At 30.2% G+C, this 23,726-nt stretch overlaps 3 protein-coding genes across 4 annotated transcripts; 2 read left to right on the top strand and 1 right to left on the bottom strand.

Annotated features, from left to right (window-relative positions):
* Nucleotides 1–117: 117 nt before the first annotated feature.
* LOC100648723 (39S ribosomal protein L21, mitochondrial) lies at nucleotides 118–1,587 on the top strand. Its single transcript, XM_003401477.4, has 4 exons — nucleotides 118–301; nucleotides 698–844; nucleotides 949–1,269; nucleotides 1,349–1,587. The coding sequence occupies exons 1-4, from the start codon at nucleotides 202–204 to the stop codon at nucleotides 1,447–1,449; spliced, it is 669 nt and encodes a 222-aa protein (XP_003401525.1). The 5' UTR covers nucleotides 118–201; the 3' UTR covers nucleotides 1,450–1,587.
* Nucleotides 1,588–2,040: 453 nt separating this feature from the next.
* On the top strand, nucleotides 2,041–17,040 carry LOC100648884 (CD9 antigen). The gene is made up of 4 exons (XM_003401478.4): nucleotides 2,041–2,466; nucleotides 10,747–11,058; nucleotides 11,966–12,238; nucleotides 12,873–17,040. The coding sequence occupies exons 1-4, from the start codon at nucleotides 2,401–2,403 to the stop codon at nucleotides 13,023–13,025; spliced, it is 804 nt and encodes a 267-aa protein (XP_003401526.1). The 5' UTR covers nucleotides 2,041–2,400; the 3' UTR covers nucleotides 13,026–17,040.
* A 2,727-nt stretch (nucleotides 17,041–19,767) lies between these two features.
* Nucleotides 19,768–23,683, bottom strand: LOC100649236 (ATP-dependent DNA helicase Q5). 2 transcript variants are annotated; one of them, XM_048412374.1, is made up of 10 exons: nucleotides 23,354–23,683; nucleotides 23,049–23,170; nucleotides 22,795–22,969; nucleotides 22,531–22,707; nucleotides 22,283–22,462; nucleotides 22,113–22,218; nucleotides 21,930–22,038; nucleotides 21,623–21,850; nucleotides 21,397–21,549; nucleotides 19,768–21,331 (listed from the first exon to the last, which is right to left on the bottom strand). In XM_048412374.1, the coding sequence occupies exons 3-10, from the start codon at nucleotides 22,816–22,818 to the stop codon at nucleotides 20,416–20,418; spliced, it is 1,893 nt and encodes a 630-aa protein (XP_048268331.1). In that variant the 5' UTR covers nucleotides 22,819–22,969; nucleotides 23,049–23,170; nucleotides 23,354–23,683; the 3' UTR covers nucleotides 19,768–20,415. The 2 variants fall into 2 exon arrangements, with proteins under 2 accessions (XP_048268331.1, XP_012172786.2); XM_012317396.3 differs by having other exon boundaries at nucleotides 22,795–22,959.
* Between the last annotated feature and the right edge of the window lie 43 nt (nucleotides 23,684–23,726).

Raw genomic sequence — 23,726 nt, 5'->3', positions numbered from 1 at the left:
ACTAAAAGTTGCTATTTAAAATTTTGCCGCGGATTCCTATAATTATATTTTATTTTTATATCTTTTACTGAGAAAGACATTTCTATTCTCTTCTATTATATTTATTTTCTTATTTCATAAAATGTGTCTACAATTTTAGATATTGTTCTTTCAAATTCTTAAACCTTTAAGTTATCGAATTTAAAGCGAATAGTCAAAATCATGGCGGCACTCAGTAATTTCAGCAGGCTATTTAATTTCGCCACAAATACCTGTATCAGAAGGATTCTTCCTGTTTCGATAAACAAACAATTCTATCCGGGTTTGTCAATATTTTTTCCGTAAAAGCAATACAAGATTCGCTTCTTTATTTGCATGAAACTTTAGGTTATATAACCTGAAATTTGTTTGATGTAATTGATAAAGCGTTATTAGTAAGCGTTAGTAGTAATTTTTTAATAAACCACACCATACTGAATGGTTTATAATTATCGTTCTTTTAACTATACATTCTGTGATTGTTTTTTATAAAATATAAATACTGTATTACTACATTTTCCTATTAGATTATTTATTATTCTTACTATTATCAATATTATATGTTTGTATATTATACTATATATTGATTTGTATACTAGCAAAACATAAAAATTAACGATTAAGGATAAGTAAATAACAAGTTTGTGCAAAATACAAAAAAAAGCATTATTTATTACAGGATTAAAATTGTGGGAGATAGAAGTAGCTGGTTATGCTTGTCGCAGGCAAACAATCAGATATAGTTTACCTTGGTTTAAACCACAGCCAAGCTATCAAGAAGAAATACCTGAAAATTATGATAAAGAAAAAGAAAAGGCAGCTGCTGGTAATTATATATATTAAATGTAGAAATATTAATGAAATGTACTTTCATATTAATTTTTTAATTATATTATTTAGATAATTTTATAGCTTTCTTCTTCTTTTTAGATGTGATCAATGAAATTAACAGACAAATAGCTACTAATTCGGTTGGCCGCTTATTTGCGGTCATATACTTATGTGGAACACAATTTAAAGTCACGGAAAGTGATGTTATAACCATTCAGGGTCATTGGCCACCTCAACCAGGAGATGAATTAAAATTGGAAAAAGTATTATTGGTTGGTGGTAAAGATTTCACACTCATTGGAAGACCCATACTGAATAAGGAATTGGTGTCAGTTAATGCGACTGTAATCCAAAAGACTTTGTCTCACACTATAAGTCATTTCAGAATGAGACCAAGAAAACAGTATAAGAGATTAAATTGTAAGAACAGTATCGTAATTAATGCTATAATCAAAACATTGTATAACTATTAAATTTAACACATCTATTTGTTTTACAGTTATCAGAATACCCAGAACAATGTTAAGAATAAACTCTATAATTATAAATGGAGATATCGACAAAAAGAAAGAAGTCGAAGGCTTAGATAGAATATATTAAATAATAAATAGCATAATGTACAGTATCATACCACTCAACAACATTTCTTAATTTTAATCCTCTGAAATAAATCTACTATTAATGTTAATTCAAATTTATTTAAATTGCTATAAAATACAATAAATAAAATTACTAATATTTCTAATGTTTTCAATATTACTACAATTATGTTCATTATTAATAATTTAATTTTTTTAATAAAATATATATATGCAAGGAAATAACAATACATCATGCTGAAATAAGAAATAATATTACAGCATTGTAAGCGTACAAAACATACAAAATTCGCGCGGCGATCTAGTATCTTGAAGTTAAAATATCAAACCTCAGAAATAAGAAAAAATAAAATCCAAAAAAAAGTGTATCAGGAAAAATATAATAGAACTTTGTGCTCCGCGCGCTCGCGCATGTGGTATGACAGGAAGAGAAGAGTGGGAGTAGTGCATGAGTAAGATAACACTAAGCGAAATGCCGTAAGATAAAACGAGATAAAAAGTGAGGTTAGTTTGTAAGTAAGAGAGAGAGAGAGATTGATATGAATTACGAACGACGAAGACAGAATATTTGAATGACGTCATAAGCTGCAGCTTCAAGGAGGTTTAAACGAGAGTACGAGAGTACCAGTCTGTTCTTCATACCTTGCACTCTCGATAAAAACTAACGCCAATAGTTCGTACGTTCGTCGTGCCCCATGACAGTTGCTTATAAATCGTTGCATAGAATGGGCCGGTGTTTTCCTGTCGATAATATGCAAGCACAATATTAAATAATTCGTAATATATTATTATTACATAGATAAATAAAAAGAAAATAAGAAACCCTCCCTCATCCGTGTATTAGCGTCCAAATTGAATGTAAACGATTCCTCGTCGGGCTAGGAAATTTCGTAGTTTCCATAAACCTACCAAAGTAACCTAACTAAAGTGTTATATTATAATTCGGAAGAAGATGGTGCTTTCGGAATGTTACGGATTCGTCAAGTATGCGTTAGTCTGTGTGAACCTTATATTTTGGGTAAGTTCAAACAATGCATTTTTTGAAAATATTTTAACACGTTAACTCTATTGCTATCGTAATATTACATTTTTCAGTAAGTAGATTATACTTAATCAAATAGATTAATTAAACATTTGAAATGGTAAATGATGTAAGTGTTAAACAAATAACTATTTTAATGAAAATGAATGAAGTTGCATACTAAATATGGTGGTAAACACTGTACGTACTAGAATAATTTATTTTAACTACTGGTTGAAACGCAGAAGGTAGCAATCTGTAATGTAATTAATCTAATCTATTTTTTACTATTTGTATTTTTCTCCAGATATATTAATTTGTTAAATGCTGAAAATATATAATATTCAAATGATAAACAATTTAAATGACAAGATTAATTTTCCTCATTTCTCTTATTCTTCACTTAAATCACATCATTGGCCGTTTCAAGTTTTTAACTATCAGTGAATAAGGAATGGAGAATCTTTTGTACTTATTTGAATTAATAATAGTAAGCGATACGGACTATATTTGTAACTCCTCAAATTCTTGTCATCGCCTTAATTGCAGAAACTTGCGATTTTGTACTTTAAGACTTCCGTAAAATTACTGGTCGTGAATGTGCTAATAGCTGTAGTTAACTGAACAATTGTTTCATGGTCTGTTACTACACTTTTTCTCTCAATACCATTTTGATAAATTTTCATACTTAATTTGACCATTAACTTAGATATGCCTGTCATTTTTGCAAAAACATGGATACATTTTGTGATTTTTACAACAATTAATTTAATTTACAATTACTCCAATATTGTTTGGAATAGATGGCCGTATCTCTTTTTAAATTCCACCATTTTGATATCATTTTGAAAAATATATTTTAAAAAATTTCGGGCATATCTGAGTCAAAATTTGGCGGAAAAGGAATAAGGAAACAACAAAATATTCAGTGGTGTTATATTTAAAGCGATTTGGATTAATCAATAAAATTATTGCATTCCATTTAATAATGAAGGGTAACTTTATTCACAAGGGGATATAATTTACCGAGCGTTATGACCGTTAAGTACGCGCACGGCTCGTGTGATAATGTGTGACTTGGTTCAATAAACTTCAAGAGTTTTCACGCAAACGTTTTTACAAAAGTTAATAATTTTAATAGAAAAATTGTATGAAATTTAAGAAATAAATATCGCGTAAGAATTATATGTAATTTTAGTAATTTGTCACTTCTGATTTACGTATTACTACCCATATATAATTTTGTATGATGGTTATTTTTTTAAATTTAAACAAATATGTTGGCGATAACATACGAAATAAAAATTTGACAATATCTGCTATTGAATAAAGATATTATATATATGTAAGAATAAAGATAAAGAGATAAAGGACAAAAAGAGCAAAATAATTTCTGTGCCAACAACTCTGCTTAATTCACTCTTTACAGTCGGTTAACCCGGTGACCTCCAATTTATCTCCAAACGCGAACTTATTTCAAAGATAATAAAAGTAAGAGGCGTCTGAATTTGTAACATAATCGGATAAGCTAAAGTAGCATTAAGAAATTGGTCTGTTAGTTCGAATAAAATAAACCATACCACGCAATTTCCTTTTTAGTGACTTTAAACCCCTTTGAAGAAATTACTAACCATTTTTTCCGTTTTATAATTTATACAAAATTGCAAACTGATCATAAAATGATGTTTAACTTTAACAATATTATGTCTATACATTCATAACTTGAATAGCAAAATACTACATATTAAAGATATTAGATTCTTCAAAATAATTGAATGCAGTCGCTTCATTGGGGTGTAAGATATGAATAACAAAAAATAAAAGTGTGACGTGAATATATGAACAAATGTAAAGTTTAGGGATTTCTTTCTAGTTTATTACTTTCCTGTTTTGGTGTCTAATTTGAACATAACTGAACGTAACTCTTGCGAAGCTGAATCGATTACATCTAGGTACGTAAGGATTTTCTTCGAATCCAGTTTCCTCTAAAAAAAATTCATCTTTTTGTGCTAGATCTTTCATGAAAAATTTGTTTCTTCGTCATTTCTTCTTTCTTTTCCTCTAACCTCTTAATCTGATATTGTAAATATGGCATATTCGTGAAAAATTTAAGTAGTATGTCATGAAAATTTTAACGTTGATAAACTGTGACATTCGCACGATTATCAATGGGTCGCTTTAAACGAATTTTTCTTCGTTCATTTAGTATCACTTGAATAATATTCGTGTAATTAACGCGATAAGTTCTCTAAATAGTCAAAACTCTTGTTATTTATACCTCAGTTTTTTCGTGTAAGGTGAGGTAATTCAAGGGGGCAGCTGAATCGATTGCATCTGGGTGATGCGTGTATCTCGCATTTATCGCTGTATGCCCTATATTTCACCGATTCACGTAATCGGTTTAGCTAATTCCACTCGATGCATATATATCCGATTTAGCCTTCTTTCGATGATAAATGACCAGCTGACAAATATCAAAAGAGGTATTTTTTGCTGTATGTCCTTTTTTCACGACGCACCAAGAAATAATACCTTTTTATTACGATTATAATGAGCGACCATTTTTGGTAACTTCCCTAGTTACAAAAATGTCAAGAAATTCTTTTGCTACGATATTCTCTACGTACAGAACTAAAAACGAAGCACGAAAAAATTTTTTTTTCAATTTTTGTTTTTTAACTGGCAAGGTACATCTTAATATTTATGAATCACGTTTAAAAATGAATCATGTATGCCATTTTTAATGATGTGCTGTTAAAAACTAAGAATCAGTAGGAGTGACTCAGATTCGTTGGTTATTAAACTACAACCGCGAACATAGATCGAACAGTAGCTGAGCTATTGCACATCAATATTTTACCGAGGAATTAACAATAGTGCTTATGTCAGCACCGAGACAAGCATCGCGTCTAGTTTGAAAATGTTCAACGAGGAATAAGTGCGTTTAAATATAGATTTCCAGTCACAGAACGAATATGTTCTTCCTACGAGCTTGCATCCTACACTATGCCCCAGTTTATTCCCATTTAACCCGTCTATTCACCATATCAATGCGTGTACTACTCGTTTTCATCGATGATTAGTTGTTGAACTTCAAAAGAATGATCGATCCAAAATCAAACATGGCGGACGAGTTATCCAGACAACATGCATAGAGGCTCACAAACGTATTGGAACATTTACCGCGTAATTTTTTTATGAATATATCATGTGCATTATACGAAACTTCGTGAGATTGCTTTAGCATTGTAACGAGATACTACTATCGTAATTATAACAGTAACAATTGAAAGCAATCCGAAAATGTATGTAAAGGTTACAAAACATTTATTGCAAACATACACTTAGTGGACAATTAGTATGCAGCATGAACAATAGTCTTAAACGTACAATCAACGGTACAAGTGGTCTCATTAAATATCATGGCTTATTAATGCGCAACTAGTGCACAATTGACTGTTCAAACACTTCGGCGACCTTTGCGAGGTGCTATGCTACCCAATAAATATCTCGGTAACTTCTATATACATTTTCAAACCATATACTATATACATTTTCAAACCAAACTATATACATTTTCTATATACATTTCAAATTTCAGCGATATAACCATAATAGCTGCATTAGTATTAATGAGATTTCAAAATGTTTTTTACTATATATTTAAATAAAAAGTTTCTAGGAATGTTCGGATACATTCGTGAATCGCTAGAATTACGTACAAAGGAAAAGGAGGAAAACAAGGAATGTTTGCTTTTGGTGATTTTCCATCTTGTAACTGTTCGTAAGAATTATTCAATCGCAATAGGTTTGTTACAACGTTCAAAATGTTTTCGTGAGGTAACGTTAAAGATTTGGTATTCTAGTTAAAAAAATAATCATTCTTTACTTTTGCACAAACACCGATAAAAATAATTAATATTTTATTAATCATCAATCAAAATAAAGTATTTATACTTCGTTTTATGAACAATATAGTGATGTTGTTCATACAACATGTTGTTCTTGTTCTGGTGGACCAAAATGTCTAAACTTAATTTTCTCAATGTAGCTGATTTGCGATATTTTTTGTTCTTTCTGCTTACTCTTTATGTATTTTGCGTAAAAAAAGCGATCGCTATAATGGGATTCTAAAATTAGACATCGATGGAACGGATGAATTTATCAATTTTCAAACTCAGTGACATTTACGTATATGAGTAATACCCACGCTCATTAAAGATTAACGACTTAAATGACTAGGGTTGTGCCAGTCTATAGAAGGGAAACTAGCTGCTTGTTAACACCTGTATAAATATTCCTCGTTCTCCTATGTAGACAGTTTACTGTCACGGGTAATATACACAATCTAAATACACAGAGGCGTTCAATTGATGTCAGGTTCCCTTTCGGCGCTATGATTTCATTTCTAAAGGATAAAAATAAACATTCGAAAGTTCATCACCGATTTTTTTAAACGGGAAGTCAATCGATTCTATTTTCGCAAATAATCTAAAGACTATCAAATTTGGCGGTAAACTATCGATTAAATTATAGTTATCAAACGTAAAATTCTTAAACCGAGTTCTTTAAAAATTCATAATATCCGAACCCACGGTAGAAAATAATGTATGAAAATATGTAGCGTAGTGGCACGTATCATAGCTTTTCGTCGAAAGCATTTGGCTCCTCGATTTCGCGCCAACTATGTCAAGTTCAACAACGTTAGTCGATGTATTTTATTCGTGGAATTAGTGTTACAAATAAACATAATTTAAATATTTGTACGTCCTCCATTTTGTATTTCGAAGACTATACTAGGGTACATTCTCTGTGATAACGGACAGTAATAAATAGACTGCAGATTTTTATGCGTTTATAAAAAATTTGGAAGCGCAAACTATAACGCGGACTATATTAAAAAGAATATATAAGAGAATACATAAAATATTCAAAGTACAAAGTAAGTATAATACTTGATAGATAAAATAATCTTTTCTATCCAGCTTCTACCTTTTTATCATATTCTTAAAAAAAAAATAAAAAAAAATAAAAAATATGAATTTCCATAAAAATCTGTAATCTAGTACTAAAATTAAATCTAATCGAAACACCCAAAATTAAATCTAAACCTAGATTGTCATAGTCTCCAATAGCCCGATGATAACGGTTGAGGATTAAATTCGAGCCGCCTGCGATTTGATTTATTACGCTATGTCTGATCTCTGATTGTATCGGTAAAGAATCCGCTTGACTCAACCGATCCACCAGAGATCTTGCATCTGTTTCTTACATCAGCATTCGCAGCTCGAACGAACACGAAACGAGCCGGGAATACAGGAAGTCCTCTGTTTAAACGACACGCCTCTGCCAGGATTATATGTTGAGTGGAAATCTCGAACGTGTTCTGTTAGGTTAACCCACTGAATCTTCAATCTTGAAGCCTATTCCAACCCCTGTAAACATCGTGTTCGAGTGCAACACTACTTACAGACTGTTGAAATGTTTATAAGAAAACTCTGTATATAGCCAGATTGAGTGTAGCCTAGTTTCGTTGTACTGATAAACGTAGTGTGTTATTATACGCGCAGGAAATAAGTCTGTACTTGGCCGTTGAGTGGGCACGTGACATATAACATCTCTTTCACACCTGCATACGAGAACATATACATGTTCTTCAAAATGAGTACGCAATAAATATAGACATTATAGAAAACATGAATGTATTAAGAAAATATTATAGAAAATCTTATAGGTATATTATAGAAGAAAAATAGAAATACAATATCTCATAACAGCTGAATTTCTTTATTTATGTACTCTTTACTATATACATCAGGATATTCACGTTATTATTTCTAAGCATTTTATTTTTTGTAGATTATAAATTTATCAAAAAGTAGAAGAAGGATAAGTTACACTATTTGATGAATTAAATAAATTTTTTACTTTATTGTGGCGTTTGCATAATAATGAACATAAAATATGATGAACTAAACAAATTCTGTAATTTATTATGGTTTTTGCATAATAATAAGATATGAATAAACAAGGAAGAGAATTTATCATGACAAAAATACTAAGACACGGGTCTTTACTTGGAAATCTTGAAGTAAAGCAAACCCGAAAATGCTACACGGTTGCTGTTGCAATAAGGGGAGAATGAGAAGGGCCATGTTTTCACATGGAAGCGCACACATCTGGTGGATAGGCCATTGAAAAGCATTCCACAAGAATACTTCATTATTTATCCATATAGCGCATTGTGAACGACGCTTAAGCCGTAAACCACAATACTCGTTCCCTGTTCTTTCTGTCTCAATAGGGCCAAGAAGGTCAGATCATATTTTTACAGGCAGAGTAGAAAAACGTTTCGCCTATACAATACGTCATTTGCATTTGTAGTATTGTTCCTTCAGAACAAAAAGATATAGATTCATAACTAGTACTAGTTTTTATTTATGCGAATATTTATGTATTATACTTCATAAATTTAACTTCAAATATTTTAATTCTAAAAATTAAAAAAATTTTTTTATGAAGTTTATCTTTAAGTGTATGAAACAAAAAAAGAATTGTAATTCAAAAATGTAATTTAAGAAATTGTAGTTACTGTTTGAAAAGGAATAATGTAAGCATGTAAAATTTCTGTATATTATTCCGTTCAGAACATGAGCTATGTTGTAACTTTCTGTTCCCTTCCTAGGGAGCCAGGCAACGGTACCCTGTTTATCATGAGAAGGGTCCCACTGAGCCCTGAAATACTATCTTTCGAAAAAAGTTATCGCTGTTTGTAGTGCCGTGGTTGCACTCCATTAGCTTCCTAGAAAACAGCTTGTAAAACCTCTTACTGGCTCATCTCTGCATATCGACATTTTTCTACCAATCTTCCACAACAACTTTTAAAAAGGAAGAGAAAAAGAAGAATTCAGATCTTCCTTACTAGTTTCTGTTTGAGAATTTATATATTACTTTTAACTTACAATTATCAACTTCTTTTGGATCTTTTATTACACATGACCTTGTTTAAAATAATAATTTTATTTGTTTCTTCATCAAAGAAAAAATGATAGATAGAAGATCTAGTTTTATTATTTTTCTTATAAGAAATTTTTCAATAAGATCTAATTTGTTTGCGTGTAAATATATAACAGATTTATGGAAAAATGAAGGAATAAATACTAATATTAAGATTAATTTTCATATTATAAATAATTCAATTGCTTCGAACTTCATCAAATTTTTGGATATATATCAACCACAGGAGTGAAAAAAAATACCAGCAAAGAAGATACTAAATAAATTCGTGTAGTTCCCTTTGTCAATTGTAATTTCAAAGAACGGAATTAAATAACGTAAATTGACTGGAAAATAATTACAAATGAAATGTTTTGCCTCTATACAATCTAGTAAGTTCTAAATGAATTAATTAATTCAAAATAATTGACAAGATAACAATAATAATAAATGTTCATATTTTTAGGAACGCAAGTAAAGAAATGGAACCTAAATAGACTTGTTTTATTTTCTGAACTTTTAATCAGTAGCATACTTTATGGATATTTCATATAGTTTTGCATATTATGTGTTTTCTGTGTATTTTTGCACAGATGCATAAACATCCACAGTCTATTAATCTGTTAACGGCGTAGTTTAGTTTGAAAAATCTCTTACAGGGTGCGTAGTTATAATCAAACAATGACGAATATACACGTCGAACACAGGGCAAATGCTCCTATTATAAATTTTACGAAGAAAATAAAGCAAAACGAGGAAGGATTACATTCTTATTCGATAAAAAATTTGTCTAGTTTCAAAAATCATTGTTGAAGAAGGAATTGTCATTGCAAATTTAAAAATTGCCAAAAGTACACAAAACAATTCAGGATATAGCCTATATTATATAAAGTATACAAATATACTTCAACTTATATGTTGAATTTATAAAAAGCAGTACATTATACGCAGAATAACCGATATACCAAAAAAATAATCAAATAATCAAATTTTTTTTATAAAATACATAATGGGTCTACTAGAAGTACAAAGGAAATTTATATTACTTTCATTTATATTACTTCTTATCAAAATTTTGAGTTTTTATACTAACTGATAATTTTTGATTTCACGTGACGAGTATACACGTTAACCGCACCGAAATAAAGTTTTGGATTCACGTGTATACAAAACTCAAACGCAGTTAACTGGTCAATAACAATGATATACAATTGTATACAATATTACAATATACAATAATATAAATTATCAATAAAAATTAACTAAAACTTTAATTTTCAGGCTGTAGGTCTAGCAGCAGTTGCTCTAGCACTATGGATGTTAACAGGACAGACGTTCCTGACGTCCCTGGCTGAGGAACAGCATAATCTCAACGCCGGCCTTTACATCCTGTTTTCAGCCGGGTTCCTGATGCTGATAGTCGCTCTACTCGGTTGCTGCGGCGCCTTCCGTGAATCTCAATGCATGCTGGTCGCTTTCTTCAGCTGTCTGTTGGTGGTTATCGTCGCACAAATCGCGGCTGGAGCATGGTTGTACGCCAATAGCAATCGCCTCGAGGAACTGGTCAAGTCTAACGTGATAAATACCGTTAAGGTATCAGACAATTACTCGACTTTATCGCGAGCTAAACGCTCGTGCCACTATCCGTTAAAGGGAATTTGTAATTAACCTGGACCCGCCGTACTCTAAGCCCGTGTTAACCTTCTATAATTAGTCCATTTGTCTCTCTGAATTGCCTCCTCAAACGCCTATAATTACTCCATTCATCATCCTGAATTAGATACTTGTTGATACGTCTAGTCGTTCAAACGTATCCCTTATTGCCTCCTCCCGTTTCTTTTTAATATTTCTTGCTGCGTGACTGGGTTCGAGTTAACGCTCTATGAGTTAGTGTCCTAGTTATGGACACTAAGAATCTTGTTTGGGTATTAAAATTACACTGTAGATATTTATGTTAATTCAAATTTTTATGAATAACTAAAAGATAATCTCTAAATATTATAATGAGTCATTTGTTTTTAGTGTTTGCATATTTTTGCATATTACACGCATTCTGTCTATTCCACAAATTTAAATTTCCTATAAATGCATAAATATCTATGATCTAGTGATAATAACTATCGAGTTCTTATAGAAGATGTGTGGAGTTTGGGAGATTTAATATCTCATACAGTGTTACATAACATAAAAGAAAATTGATGTTCTATAATACTTAATGAACTACTCTATAGTCTATTATTATCTAATATCGACATATTAAAATGCAAATTTTATTTAACAATATAACAGAGCTACAAATAGATTATATATAATAGACAAATAGATGTAGGTACATCATTCATTTTAATTCATTTCTCGTTTAAGAACAAATATGGCAAGTACATAAATGCAAATTCTATTTTACTATATTAACATATGATATTTAACTACACCACAAGTAGACTATAATAAATAAATAGATATAGAAACATCATTTATTTTAATTCATTTTTCATTTTAGAACAAATATGGCGAAGACGCTACTCATACAGATACTGTGGATGCTTTCCAATCAGAATTGGGATGTTGTGGAGCAACCGGTCCAGCAGATTGGACAGGTAGCAAATATGCGACCAAAGACCCCTCGAATCCTGTCAGTTTAACCGTTTCTGAGGACGCGAATAACGAGTACAAAGTACCCGAATCCTGCTGTAAAGACAGAAGCAGCGGTGCATGCAAAGCAGATCGGAAAATTAAAGTGGCTGGTGTAGTTAGGTCGGCAATTTACAGCGAGGTAATATCTCTTCTTCTATATTGTTTCAAGCAGTATGTAACTTCATCAGCGATAAAACACTACAGTGCACGAGAATATTTCATGACATCTAAAGGGAAGCAATTTCGGCTTGAAATTAGTTTTAGTTAGTTGACCACCTCAAATGTACCCGTTGAACTAAAGTTTAATAGAGTTTAGTCCGAAGTAAACAATTGATTAGCCCTACCTTTGCAAAATAGTCATTCATTTCCATTTAGAAAATTCAATACGACTTTGATTTTTTTATGGGAAGATATTCATGTAACGGATTACTTTCTTTGTTAACAATTCTTTTTATCATATTATATATATTTAATATTCTTTAATATTATATATGTATAACAGTATTGAATATTACACAACAATGGCTAAAAAAAAAGTATGAATCATTCAAGTTAATGTACATTCTTTTTATAAATTGTTCTTCTGTTGTAGAGTTTCTTAAAGCTAATTAACTTGCCAAAGCATTTAACGTCTCCTCCAATACCTATTGTTAAAACCATAGAACAGAGTCTTATGATTCACTGATGGAATCACGGCTGGTTGAGCGCATTAATGTGCCAATCGTCGTGAAAGCGTAGCCTCGATCGATTTTGACCGATTCTTTTCTCTTTAGGGCTGCGTAAACAAGCTAATGGATACACTGAACAGCCAGAAGAATATAGTGATTGGCGTGACCGCTGGTGTAGGCATTCTGGAACTCCTTGGACTGATATTTTCTATAATGTTGTGCTGCACAATCGGTTCTTCTGATAGGTACAAAGCTTGAACGTAATACGTTGTTAGGCGGCAATGTATGTATAATCCTTCCTTAACGCCACATATCGCTGTGTCACAATCTTATAACCAGTATCGCGATATTTGATCTCTGTGCCAATCCGTGTGGATTTCTGGTATCTGTCCGTAGTAACCGACCGGAATGAGAAAGAAGCTTCCCAAGCTGGAATTCTACTAAAGTGAGGCTTCTGTTTTAACGTTCAAATCGAATCTCTTGCATTAACAATGTTCTGAATATATGATTTCAGTATTGCGTACTATTTGCGTATTCTTCGCAAGATTTTTAGACATTGTATTATTACTATCCTGCTCAGGGAGGAAAACTATCGATTTTTTACTCGTGTATTTTATATGTTCGTGATTTACATTTGTACATGTGTACAGGATGTACAGGATTTCCCGTCACTTGAGATGCTAATTTATGAATCACCCTGTGCATTTGTACTCTTTAATAACACGTTCATCGATCCCGAAATTATTTTTGTAATGAACTCTAACTCACGAACAATACTTATGAAATCACAGTGGAAACGTTCAGTTTAGTGTCGAGGAAGGTGTATACAAAGAAATCAATTTTTGTTTTTCTTTTACTGCCAAATGCTCTTTTCATCCGTATATCTTTTTCCATGCTAAAGACTTACGCTAAATGAGCATTTAATATTTCACAGAGTACCTATATGATTTACATTTTTGTTAGGCCAAAGTAGTAAACCAAACTAACGTTAATGTGTTAATGAAGCAAGGAACGAAAGAGAGGGAGAGAAAGAGAGAGAAAGGGCTGAGTTGATCGGATTTCGCGTGAGCAATAAAGATGTCGATAATTCTTTGTTGCAACTGGTATATGCAGGAAGATATGCTTATACTTACGAATTCTCTCAAACTTTGTTCTATTCTCCGGACTGCCGTAAAATAATTTTATTCTTTTTGTGTAGGTATAAAATGTTCTCATTGTGGCACAACCCTTTTTATATTCGTTATTTATCATGTATTTTGGAAACATTTTTGAAGTCTTCTTTGACTTTTCACTCCACTTTTTCGATTCACTTTTACAAAAGAAATAAAGTGAACTTGATCAACTTAATAGTAATTTTTACATGATTTTTAATATAGAAATGAATTTGTAAAAATTAAGTAATCAAAGAAAAATAGATATGTTATTGGTGTAGATTGACAAAAAATTATTTTCATTTTTTTAATATTATTTTATTTAATATGATGCAAGTAGATTGAAAAATAACTTAGGTTAGCCAGGTTTAATATAGAATTGTAACGGAAAGTTAGTCCAAAATTATTCAGTTGTTGCCAATATACCAGTTTTAACATACATAAGTATATAATATATAAATATATACGCATATTAAATAATAAAAATGCTCCGAGGAAATCGATCTGATAATTAATATTGATGTCCAAATGAGATTATATTATTACAAGAATGCTACTAAGCGATTTTATCTCTTGTAGCGTTATAGTCTATCCATGTTATCTTTAAAGTAAAAAGAAAGTGGCAAACTTTTAAGAGGAAAAGCGATGAGAGAGAGAAAGAGGACATAGCTAGACAGAAGCAACTAATTTTATAAGAATTAGCTCGTTACTGCGAAAATTCATGTGATCTATTTTATCGGTGTTCGACGCTTTCTGGATACAATATTTTTTTAACAAGAAATTTTAGCAAATGAAGTTATTAATTATTGAAGAAATTATTTAGCAGTGAATCAATCAGGGATATAAATGTTTTATTGTAGAAATTGTAAAAGTAAAATTTCGTGAAATGTATTAAAAATGCCGCTCTTCATATGTATAAGATAAATAATGAATCGTACGCATGTATATGTTAAAAAAATATACTGTACCTTAAACAAATTGATAATCTTACTGAGAATTTAAATGTTTTAAGAAGAATTCTGACATAACGAGTAAGAGCTGCTTTTGGAATAGTTGTGTCTTAATAGAGGTGATTTACAGATTTGACGATGAATTTTTAGTATAGATAATGTGTAACAATAACGAGTAGCGCAGGTATTCGTTAACTGTTCCACTAATATTCATCGTCAAATGAATTAATATAGGCTAAAATGAAAAAGAGTCTGCACATTCATTCTGGTGATGAATATGATGGTACAAAGCAAGATTGTGGAAGTATTTAAATTCTTTTCATTTTGAGCATATGTACGTTGAGCAAATCAAAAACGTACAGAGTACAGATCATAGTATCTAGTCTGTAAAAATTAAATTCTTAATTTATCAAATTTATTTCGTGTACGGATTAACACTTTGTTTATTACATTTCTAATAGATCAATAGATTGAAAGTCAGAATATCAAAGAATTTTACTATTTATCAAAATGAAATGTAATACGTACTTCGTTTTATGGGAGTGTAAATATAAATTTGTTGAATAACATTACTGGTAAGCAATGTGTTAATCGGTCACTTTGTTGTAATATTATTTTCCGTGGCTTTTCTCTCTCTTCTTTTATGTATGTAAAAATAACGATATACACAACGATGGTGTATATTGCTTTTTTATTAACCAGAAATTCTTACACTAATATGAAATTATATCGAACTGATTTTATTGCGTAGTATGTACAATTTAATTTCTATTTTTTTTACAAGTGTCATTATTATTTCGTGAATAGTGATATTTAAGAAACTCTGGTTGAATCGATAGATAATTGTCTATGCGTATGTACACACACATATATATCTGATGTTATGTATGTAAAAATGACTAAGAATTAAGAATATGAAAGCGCTTATATCGAATATAAAAGAAAAAAATGATTGCCCAATGAGCAATTAAGAAGGCGATGTTTCGATTGCTATAAATTACGGGTTCTATAATTTCCAACTGTTTGTTAAGTGACCTTGTAAACCGCAAAGTTTCTTTGTCAATTATTATGAGTCCGTACAATGTGTTAGTTTAGTTTAAATAAGCTAAGTTGAACAAATTGTTTCATCGTTTCGATTTTCATCAAAATAATTGAATTGTAACTTAATCCTTTGTGGTTATAACATTTCTAGAGACAATGCTATGAAGCTCAAGCATATATTATAAATTCGAATTTAAAGTAATTTCATTACGTCGTTCATTATTTGCTGACGTAACTATTTTACTCGTTGTGATGTAGAATCTCAATTGCACTCTGTTGGAGGATAAGTTCGACAAAAATCTCTAAGAATTAATAATTGTGATTGGCGGTGCACCTATGTCATCGCATCGTTTTTGTACATGTGTTGTAATTACTATAAATTCCGTCGGTCTTTTGCTTGCGTGATCTTTCATATAAAGAAAGACATCATACGAGCAGTAAATACGATTTTAGTGAAAGAAATCATAAAATGAAATAAACGTACAAAAAAAGAAAATAACATATTCGAAAATGAATATAAAATCGAGTATACTGATGTTACAAAACATATAGAGAAAAAAAGATTCCATATTCGAGAAATCAAAAAGAAAAAAGAAGGTATATTCATACAACACGTGAAAAATTATCACTCGTATAATGCTCTTGATTTTGATATTAATATATTTATATATATACACACACACTTGCATAAACGTATATATACATGAATATACATATTTTCTTACTCGTTTTTGAGCGAAATATTTTTATTCTCACTTGATTTTATCATTTATTCTTTTTAAGAATGATTGTACATTGTATATTGTATGTTTCTTTAAAGGAAAGAGAGACACACGAATTAAACTTTAACATAATTCTATGTAATATAGGATTATACAATAAGATGATAAGACGTACTAAAAAATGAATTTTTCGCAAATATTTCTATGGAAAAGGTCTCTCCTGCGCACTTTTGAATATAAAACGACGAATGGTATTACTTTTATCATACTTTACAAATTAGCGAGCAAAGCTAGCATCTTGACATATATGCGATTTCCAAGTGTGCGTTCATTTGCAAACTTATGTATGTTACGCAAGTAAATGTTATAAAAGATGTTCAAAAAGTTCAATATACACTTAATGGAACCATTCTGACAATAAGTTATTTTCCTATTCTAATCTTAACTATTTTGAATTTTATTTATTGTCTCTATAAATTTTAATATTTATTTTTATTTTTTATTATTTAGATTAGTTTTCGTTAAGAAATTACTTATATAATATACGTTTCAGTATAAAGCTAATGAGTTGGTTTTAACAAATGGAGCTCTATAAGCACTGTGAAGAATTAAGATAGCAATCACGACCACAGAAACGCATTCACGCATACAAATTCGTTATTCGTTAATATTTCATGGCATGTAACTTTTATTAAATTTATATAGCCTGAAGATTCATTTAAATTCCTAGTACTCACTAAAACGTCCGCCATAATGTATTATACATCCTTTCTGCTATTTACTGTTGCTTCAAATTTTAGACATCTATCAGAAATATAGATATCAATTATTATTATGTAAACATATATATATATATATATATATAACAATATTATATATCTGAAATTGAATTCAAACATTATTTTAAATGTAATAATTTAAAAAGAATTTAAGCTTAAATTTCAAATGACAATCCAGTATATAGCAATTCTCTGTTATTTGCCACTTTGCTAAAGATAAATAAAGCCAACACTACAACCAAGGGAAGTCTCATAATATAATTAAACATAATGTTTCTCAGATTTTCTTTCCCTATTATTAAATTTAAAATAGAGTTTCATTATTAAATATATTTCGCATATTCATACTATATTACAAAACATTTGAAACACAAAAAAAGACGAAATTAAATATTTGATAAAAAAATATTCCTTCTACAAAAATCTAAGTATTTTATCCTTGGTAAAAGATTAGAAAAATAAGCTTATATGTAATCAAAGATCACTTCGTAAGGTTAAAAATTACAACTTCCGTGAGTATTACAATCTCCTTTTTAACTGATGATCTTACTTGGCAATATTGTTCAAATGTTTGCGTATTATAGTGGTTTTCATCCAGTGTCCTACGTGTCCAAGAAATTTCTTAGCGTTAAAATGATCGGTAAATGTTTATTCATTTTCTACTTAAAGCAGACCATAAGATTCGATTAACTAACTTTTAAAAAAGATTTTAGAATTATTGAGCGAAACGGCTAAAATAATTAACTTTAGTCAATCACTGATTTCTACCGACTGAAGTAAGAATATTTACCGATAAAACTTTCTCATATTTTATTTTATAGATTTATGGTCTCATGTTACTAAATTATTAGTAAAATGGCAGTATAAAATAAGATTTGTTTATAATGCAAATATAAATCTAAATCATTTCAAAGTGATAAACTAAAAGAATAACTCACAATCATTAAAGCTTACCTCATGCGTTTAAATTTTAATCTCCTTGAACTGGTACGTCGTATGTACATAATGTGTAAGTACATATACATATATATGTAAGGCACATACGTACAAGGTAAAGCAAGGCATTCAATAAACTAGTCGTTCGAAGATATATCGAAACTCATTTAGCATTACAAGAAAAAATTAAGCATAACTTTTAATTTATTGGGTCTCTGAAATTTTTTAATATTTTAGAAAATCCTAATTTTTTTCTCATTTCTTAATGTATATTCTTCAAGAATAAAATCTTAATTTTTCTACTATCATTTATATTATATGACATGATTTATTCATTAATGTAAATAATTTTTTTTCAAATTTAGATTCTCCGCATTTCTGCATGTTAAAAGCTATGGATATGATCTAATTCCTTTATCTTTAACAGATCTATATTCTCCGTCAACAGTATATACACTTAAAGGAAGTGCAACACATGCAGTTAAAATTTGGGCCAGCCTGATCGTCGTCGAAAAGCGAAGCTCTATAAAAAGAACGCGCATTCAGATGAAAAAAGACGAATGACCGGAAAGAAGGTAAAAAGGAAAGATAAAAAACGGCCCAGAGAAAAGCACGAGCTCGACATTCGTTAAAAAAGGAGGGACACGAAGGTACAAGGAGAAAGTGAGAAAAAGTATAGGAAGGGTTGGAAGGAGGGAGCACAGGTGCGGCTGCTACGTCCGGACCGCCTCTAAGTGTAATGTTGTCCGTCGCGCAGTGAGGTGAAGTCCTCTTTTCCATTTTGTTCCAGCCTGCCATGATATTTCGAGCATCCAGTGACTCGTTTCGGTGTCGTGTTCCTTCAACAGGTTGTCTCTCCACGTTGCTAGCCAACGGAACTTCCTGCTACTTCAATCCAGTTTAAATTGTTAATACATTTACTGTTTATATTCTTTTATTAAAGAGTTTGTTAATGTTAACGTAACTTTGAAATTTTGTTGAAACCATTAAGGTGAAGTTCAAGTTTAAAAAGGGGACCAGGGAAAGATGAAAACAAAGAGATTCCTTTAGTGATTTCTGAAACGAATTCACCGGTGAACTCGGGTGAATCACGATCTCATCCCTCCTCCTCCACCTCTTTCTCATCTTTCTCTACCTCCTGTTGCTTCGAGCGGTGAGTACCAATGATGCTTAAATAATTGTTTATTTTTGGACCGGCGAGACATTGTCCCTGAATTTTATTGTTAATTCCTGCACTTGCGAAATAGTGAAATTAACAATTCTTTTTCCCTCTTTTTCTTGTCTTTTATTAGGAAAGTGACTATATCATATGTAGGTAACTTCTGTTCAATGATATTAATTAAAATTATAATATAGAAATTATAACTCACTTTTTTATTAAAATGGGTGATTTGGAAGTTTAATTAATTAATGAAGCTTAATTATTATAATCAGTATAAAAATAAAATGAAATTTAATTACTAATACAAGTAGATACAGATATGTAAAACAAACATTTAACAACGTAAAACTAGAGAAGTTTTACCATGACGATATTTTGTACTCAGTATCACCTGTTGCGTGGGTAAGCATGTTTGACGTTTTATGAGTATGACTCGACGACCTACTTCGCTTCTAACTTTGATGCGGTACAGTTCGATCTATCGTGATAAAATAAAAGTTATCTTGCATGAGATATCATCAACCTACAAATATTCTTCCTTCTAATATTCTTCCATTATTTTAGTAGTGTTACAAAATATTTTCATTACCTATCGTGAAAATAGATACACTTTTACGTAATAACATGATAATTATAATAACTATTGCAATATATCTCTTATCGTGACTACCATTTAACATACTCATAAATACTAATAAATAATTAATACTAATCATTTTATTTTTAACAATTGTATTCTATGTACATAATTCCATTCTGTAACATATATGACTTGTGTCCTATTTGAAGTACAATTGCACCTTTGATTAACTTACGTGATTGACAAATACATTGATAAATATAGTACAAATATGTACAATATTGCAACGAGTACTTTTCAAAGCGTACGCGTTAGTTCGCTCTAACTTCACTTCTTTCGCATTGTTATCGTTATTGAATGTCTATCCAATGAAAATGTATTCATCACACGTTCTATCGTTACATGTTCATGCGTCGGCTTTTCATTTGAATCATCCTTGATCCATTCAAAACACGAATCAAAAGCATTTCCTCTATCCCTATTTATTCCTGTCCCGGTAGTTGATTCATTTTCGTGCTCTAATTTTCTTCTTTTCAATTTGTAATCTTCAGGACATGTATCTGCGCTGGCGAAACGTTTCCTCAAATTTTTATCTAACTGTTTATCTTCAATAGTGCTAGACCCGCTAGAATTTTGTTTTGAAACACGATCCTTTTCTTTACACACCTTTATTTCGTCATCGTTCTTTAAAACTTTCGAAGAACTAGACTTGCACCTTTGTTCATCTTTATGTTTATTATTGCAGGGATTGATGTCAATTATTTTTGGTTTAGTAGATTGATAAATATTATTTTGCGAGTTACAAGATATCATTTTCAAAGATACCACTGTACTGTCTAACTTGTATTTATCCAGCAAAGACTGCGCTATCGCGTGTTGACTTAACTGTATCATACGTGAATTATCTTTCGCGGTTTTCGCCGTATTCTTTGCGTTACTTTTAATGCCGCTCTCTACTAACTGGTGAATTTTTTTAAGAGAAATTTTTTCTGCTAATAACCGTTCTTTCTTGTTTAGCGAAAACTTATCATTCCACTGCTTGATACACTCTACATCATTATCCGTATTCACAGTAATTTTTTTACTGCACGATTTTAATAAATTATGTTTTATTTCTGAGCTATTTTTTGGTTCTTCCTTAACTTGTGGAATTATACCCGATTGTTCCGTAAATTTTGAAACTGTATCCGATCGCTTTTCGGCTATTGTTTGCTGTTTCTTCACATCCTCATTAATATCGCAGCTAAGAATTGAAAGCTATTTGTAAGTTATTATAAGATTTGAAGATTGAGTATTAACGATACTTACATATTGTATTTTATTCCTTCAAGGCTTTCTGAATATGCAATAAACTTATGTACCCTGATCTTTACTATTTCTTCGTTTTTACAAACGTCACAATTCGTTTTACAAGATGCTATTATGTGCCCGAAGTATTGATTAACAGCTACATGCCGACACCTAGGCCAAATTTTATTATCTAATTTTGTAAAATTGTAGAAAAGAAATATTTAGACGAATTTAAACTCCTTACATTATTGAAAGACAGTAAGAGACAAATTTGTCATATTCACTTAATCGTTTCCGAATATATTCTACATCGTTCATTATTTTGCGATTTTCAATAACATGTTTCACAGAAGAATGTTCTTTCATACTAAAATATATTCTACAATATGTATAATCATTCTCTGAATGTATCTGTGTACATTCTCTATAATACTTGGCAATATTTTCAGGTATTGTCCAATGAACTATGCACCTAATTAAATATTTTATAAATTATTTGGAATTATATATTAATAATAAATATCATTTCTTTTATTGTGATATATGTAAACCTGATTGATTTCTTATGTATAAATCCATAATCATATGTTGTAATGATAACATGAATTTTCTCAGATACCCATTCACTTTCAATAATATGTCGGATATTTTTTTTTAATCCTAAAATATATTGTAACCATGAAATCTGAGATTCAGAAATATAAAGATTAATAATTAATCCACAATTTTCTTACCATGGTGACAGACAAGCGTAGATATTCCTAGAGCACTTAATTTATTTTGTAACAACTCTGCAGTAGGTATTTCTCGACAGTAAATAATGCCAAAACCTTCATCTATCTGAATACAGATAATCTTGATAAATATTTATTTTATAGACCCATAAAAGAGCACATAGATTTACCTTATGAGCAGATGAATTAAAAAGACCAAGTACTCCTACAATAAATGTTTTAAGATGTTCAAAGGGATCAGAAAGTAAATCTAAAAACCACACATCAAGGTGTACATTAATTTCTTGTATAGGTATTTTAAAAACTTTTGGGTCTTCTAACGTTAAAAATGTGCAAATATCTTCGGTTACCTGTTAAAATATTTAATTAAGAACAACCAAATATTTGCTGTAAATAATTCAAATTATTCCTTTAATACCTTATCAGTAACAGTTGTAGTTACTGCAATTTTAGGAACAAATTTCAGTTTTTCATTAAATGCATTTATATCTTTGTAACCGGGTTTAAAGTCATATCCCCATTCACTTAAACAATGACTTTCATTAAATACAATATAAGACAATAAGTTACGCTCTTGTAATAAAATGACAAGTTTCTGTTAATAAATTGTTAAGTTAATTGAAAGCTTTAAAAAAATTAAGGGTATCTTATATTGTAAAGTTAAAGCTTTAAAATACTTTACCTTAAAATAGGTTAAAGTATTCATTTCAGTAGTTACATATAATAATACTATTTTTGGAGATATTGATGTCAAATCTTTTAAAATATTATACCTTTCTTTTTCTTTGGAGCTCCTAGATAGCAAACCAACATTAATGTGTTTGCTTCTTAAAAAATCTATTTCTTTCTGAAAATACCTGATTATTTAGTATATATTAGAAAAATTAATTAATCTAGTTTATTCAATTAACTTTTTTAAAGTATCAGAAATGTTACCTTCATAGAAGATAATTTGGGAGAAAAAATAATTCCAACTTTTTTTTGTATAAGTGCTGGTAGTTGATAGCAAAGAGATCTACCAAACCCAGGAGGCATTGATATAAATACATATTTTGTACCTACAAATTTATATTGTACTTTTTAATCTGTTTTTTTAAATCAAATTTTGCAATATTAATAATTATAGTGGAACAGTATTTTTATGTCTTTGCAATATATTTTCAGTTCTTAATAACTATACAGTTCTTAATAAACTTAGCAATTAATGCATAATACAAATTTTTATATTAAAAAATACTGACCTTCGCAAATAGAAATAATGGCATTTCTTTGAATGTTGTTTTTAAAATTTTCGTAGCCAAAAACATTTTTCATAACACTCATTACATGACCTTCATAATTACTCATTTGCACAAGTTTCATTAAAGTATAACATTCAACTTTTGCCTACGTAGAACTATTACGTGTAAAAATATTCAAAACATATCTCGTACGCTTGATCACAAGAAACTAACCTTACTGGTCGAGTGTAGCGTTAGATTTAAAATTCATTTTGCTTCGGCCAATCAGAAGATGCAATTTTAAATATCTTCTACGCGGCAATATTTAAAATAAAAATTTTTATTACAGGTATCAAAATATTGAGACATTAAATGAAATGGACTACAGTTATAG

Source organism: Bombus terrestris, chromosome 15 (genome assembly GCF_910591885.1).
Source record: "Bombus terrestris chromosome 15, iyBomTerr1.2, whole genome shotgun sequence".
Taxonomy (NCBI): domain Eukaryota; kingdom Metazoa; phylum Arthropoda; class Insecta; order Hymenoptera; family Apidae; genus Bombus; species Bombus terrestris.
This window is presented reverse-complemented; position numbering and strand designations above follow the sequence as displayed.

Bases quoted from the DNA above. Each gene is read 5' to 3' on its own strand.
- LOC100648723 (XM_003401477.4), top strand. From the start codon at position 202: ATGGCGGCACTCAGTAATTTCAGCAGGCTATTTAATTTCGCCACAAAT. The intron at 302-697 runs GTTTGTCAATAT...TATTTATTACAG, and splicing joins AAACAAACAATTCTATCCGG to GATTAAAATTGTGGGAGATA. The intron at 845-948 runs GTAATTATATAT...TCTTCTTTTTAG, and splicing joins AAAAGAAAAGGCAGCTGCTG to ATGTGATCAATGAAATTAAC.
- LOC100648884 (XM_003401478.4), top strand. From the start codon at position 2,401: ATGGTGCTTTCGGAATGTTACGGATTCGTCAAGTATGCGTTAGTCTGT. The intron at 11,059-11,965 runs GTATCAGACAAT...TTTTCATTTTAG, and splicing joins ACGTGATAAATACCGTTAAG to AACAAATATGGCGAAGACGC. The intron at 12,239-12,872 runs GTAATATCTCTT...TTTTCTCTTTAG, and splicing joins GGTCGGCAATTTACAGCGAG to GGCTGCGTAAACAAGCTAAT.
- LOC100649236 (XM_012317396.3), bottom strand. From the start codon at position 23,474: ATGAAACTTGTGCAAATGAGTAATTATGAAGGTCATGTAATGAGTGTT. The intron at 22,219-22,282 runs GTAAATCTATGT...ATCTGTATTCAG, and splicing joins TTAATTCATCTGCTCATAAG to ATAGATGAAGGTTTTGGCAT. The intron at 21,550-21,622 runs GTAAGGAGTTTA...AATTTGGCCTAG, and splicing joins TCTTACTGTCTTTCAATAAT to GTGTCGGCATGTAGCTGTTA.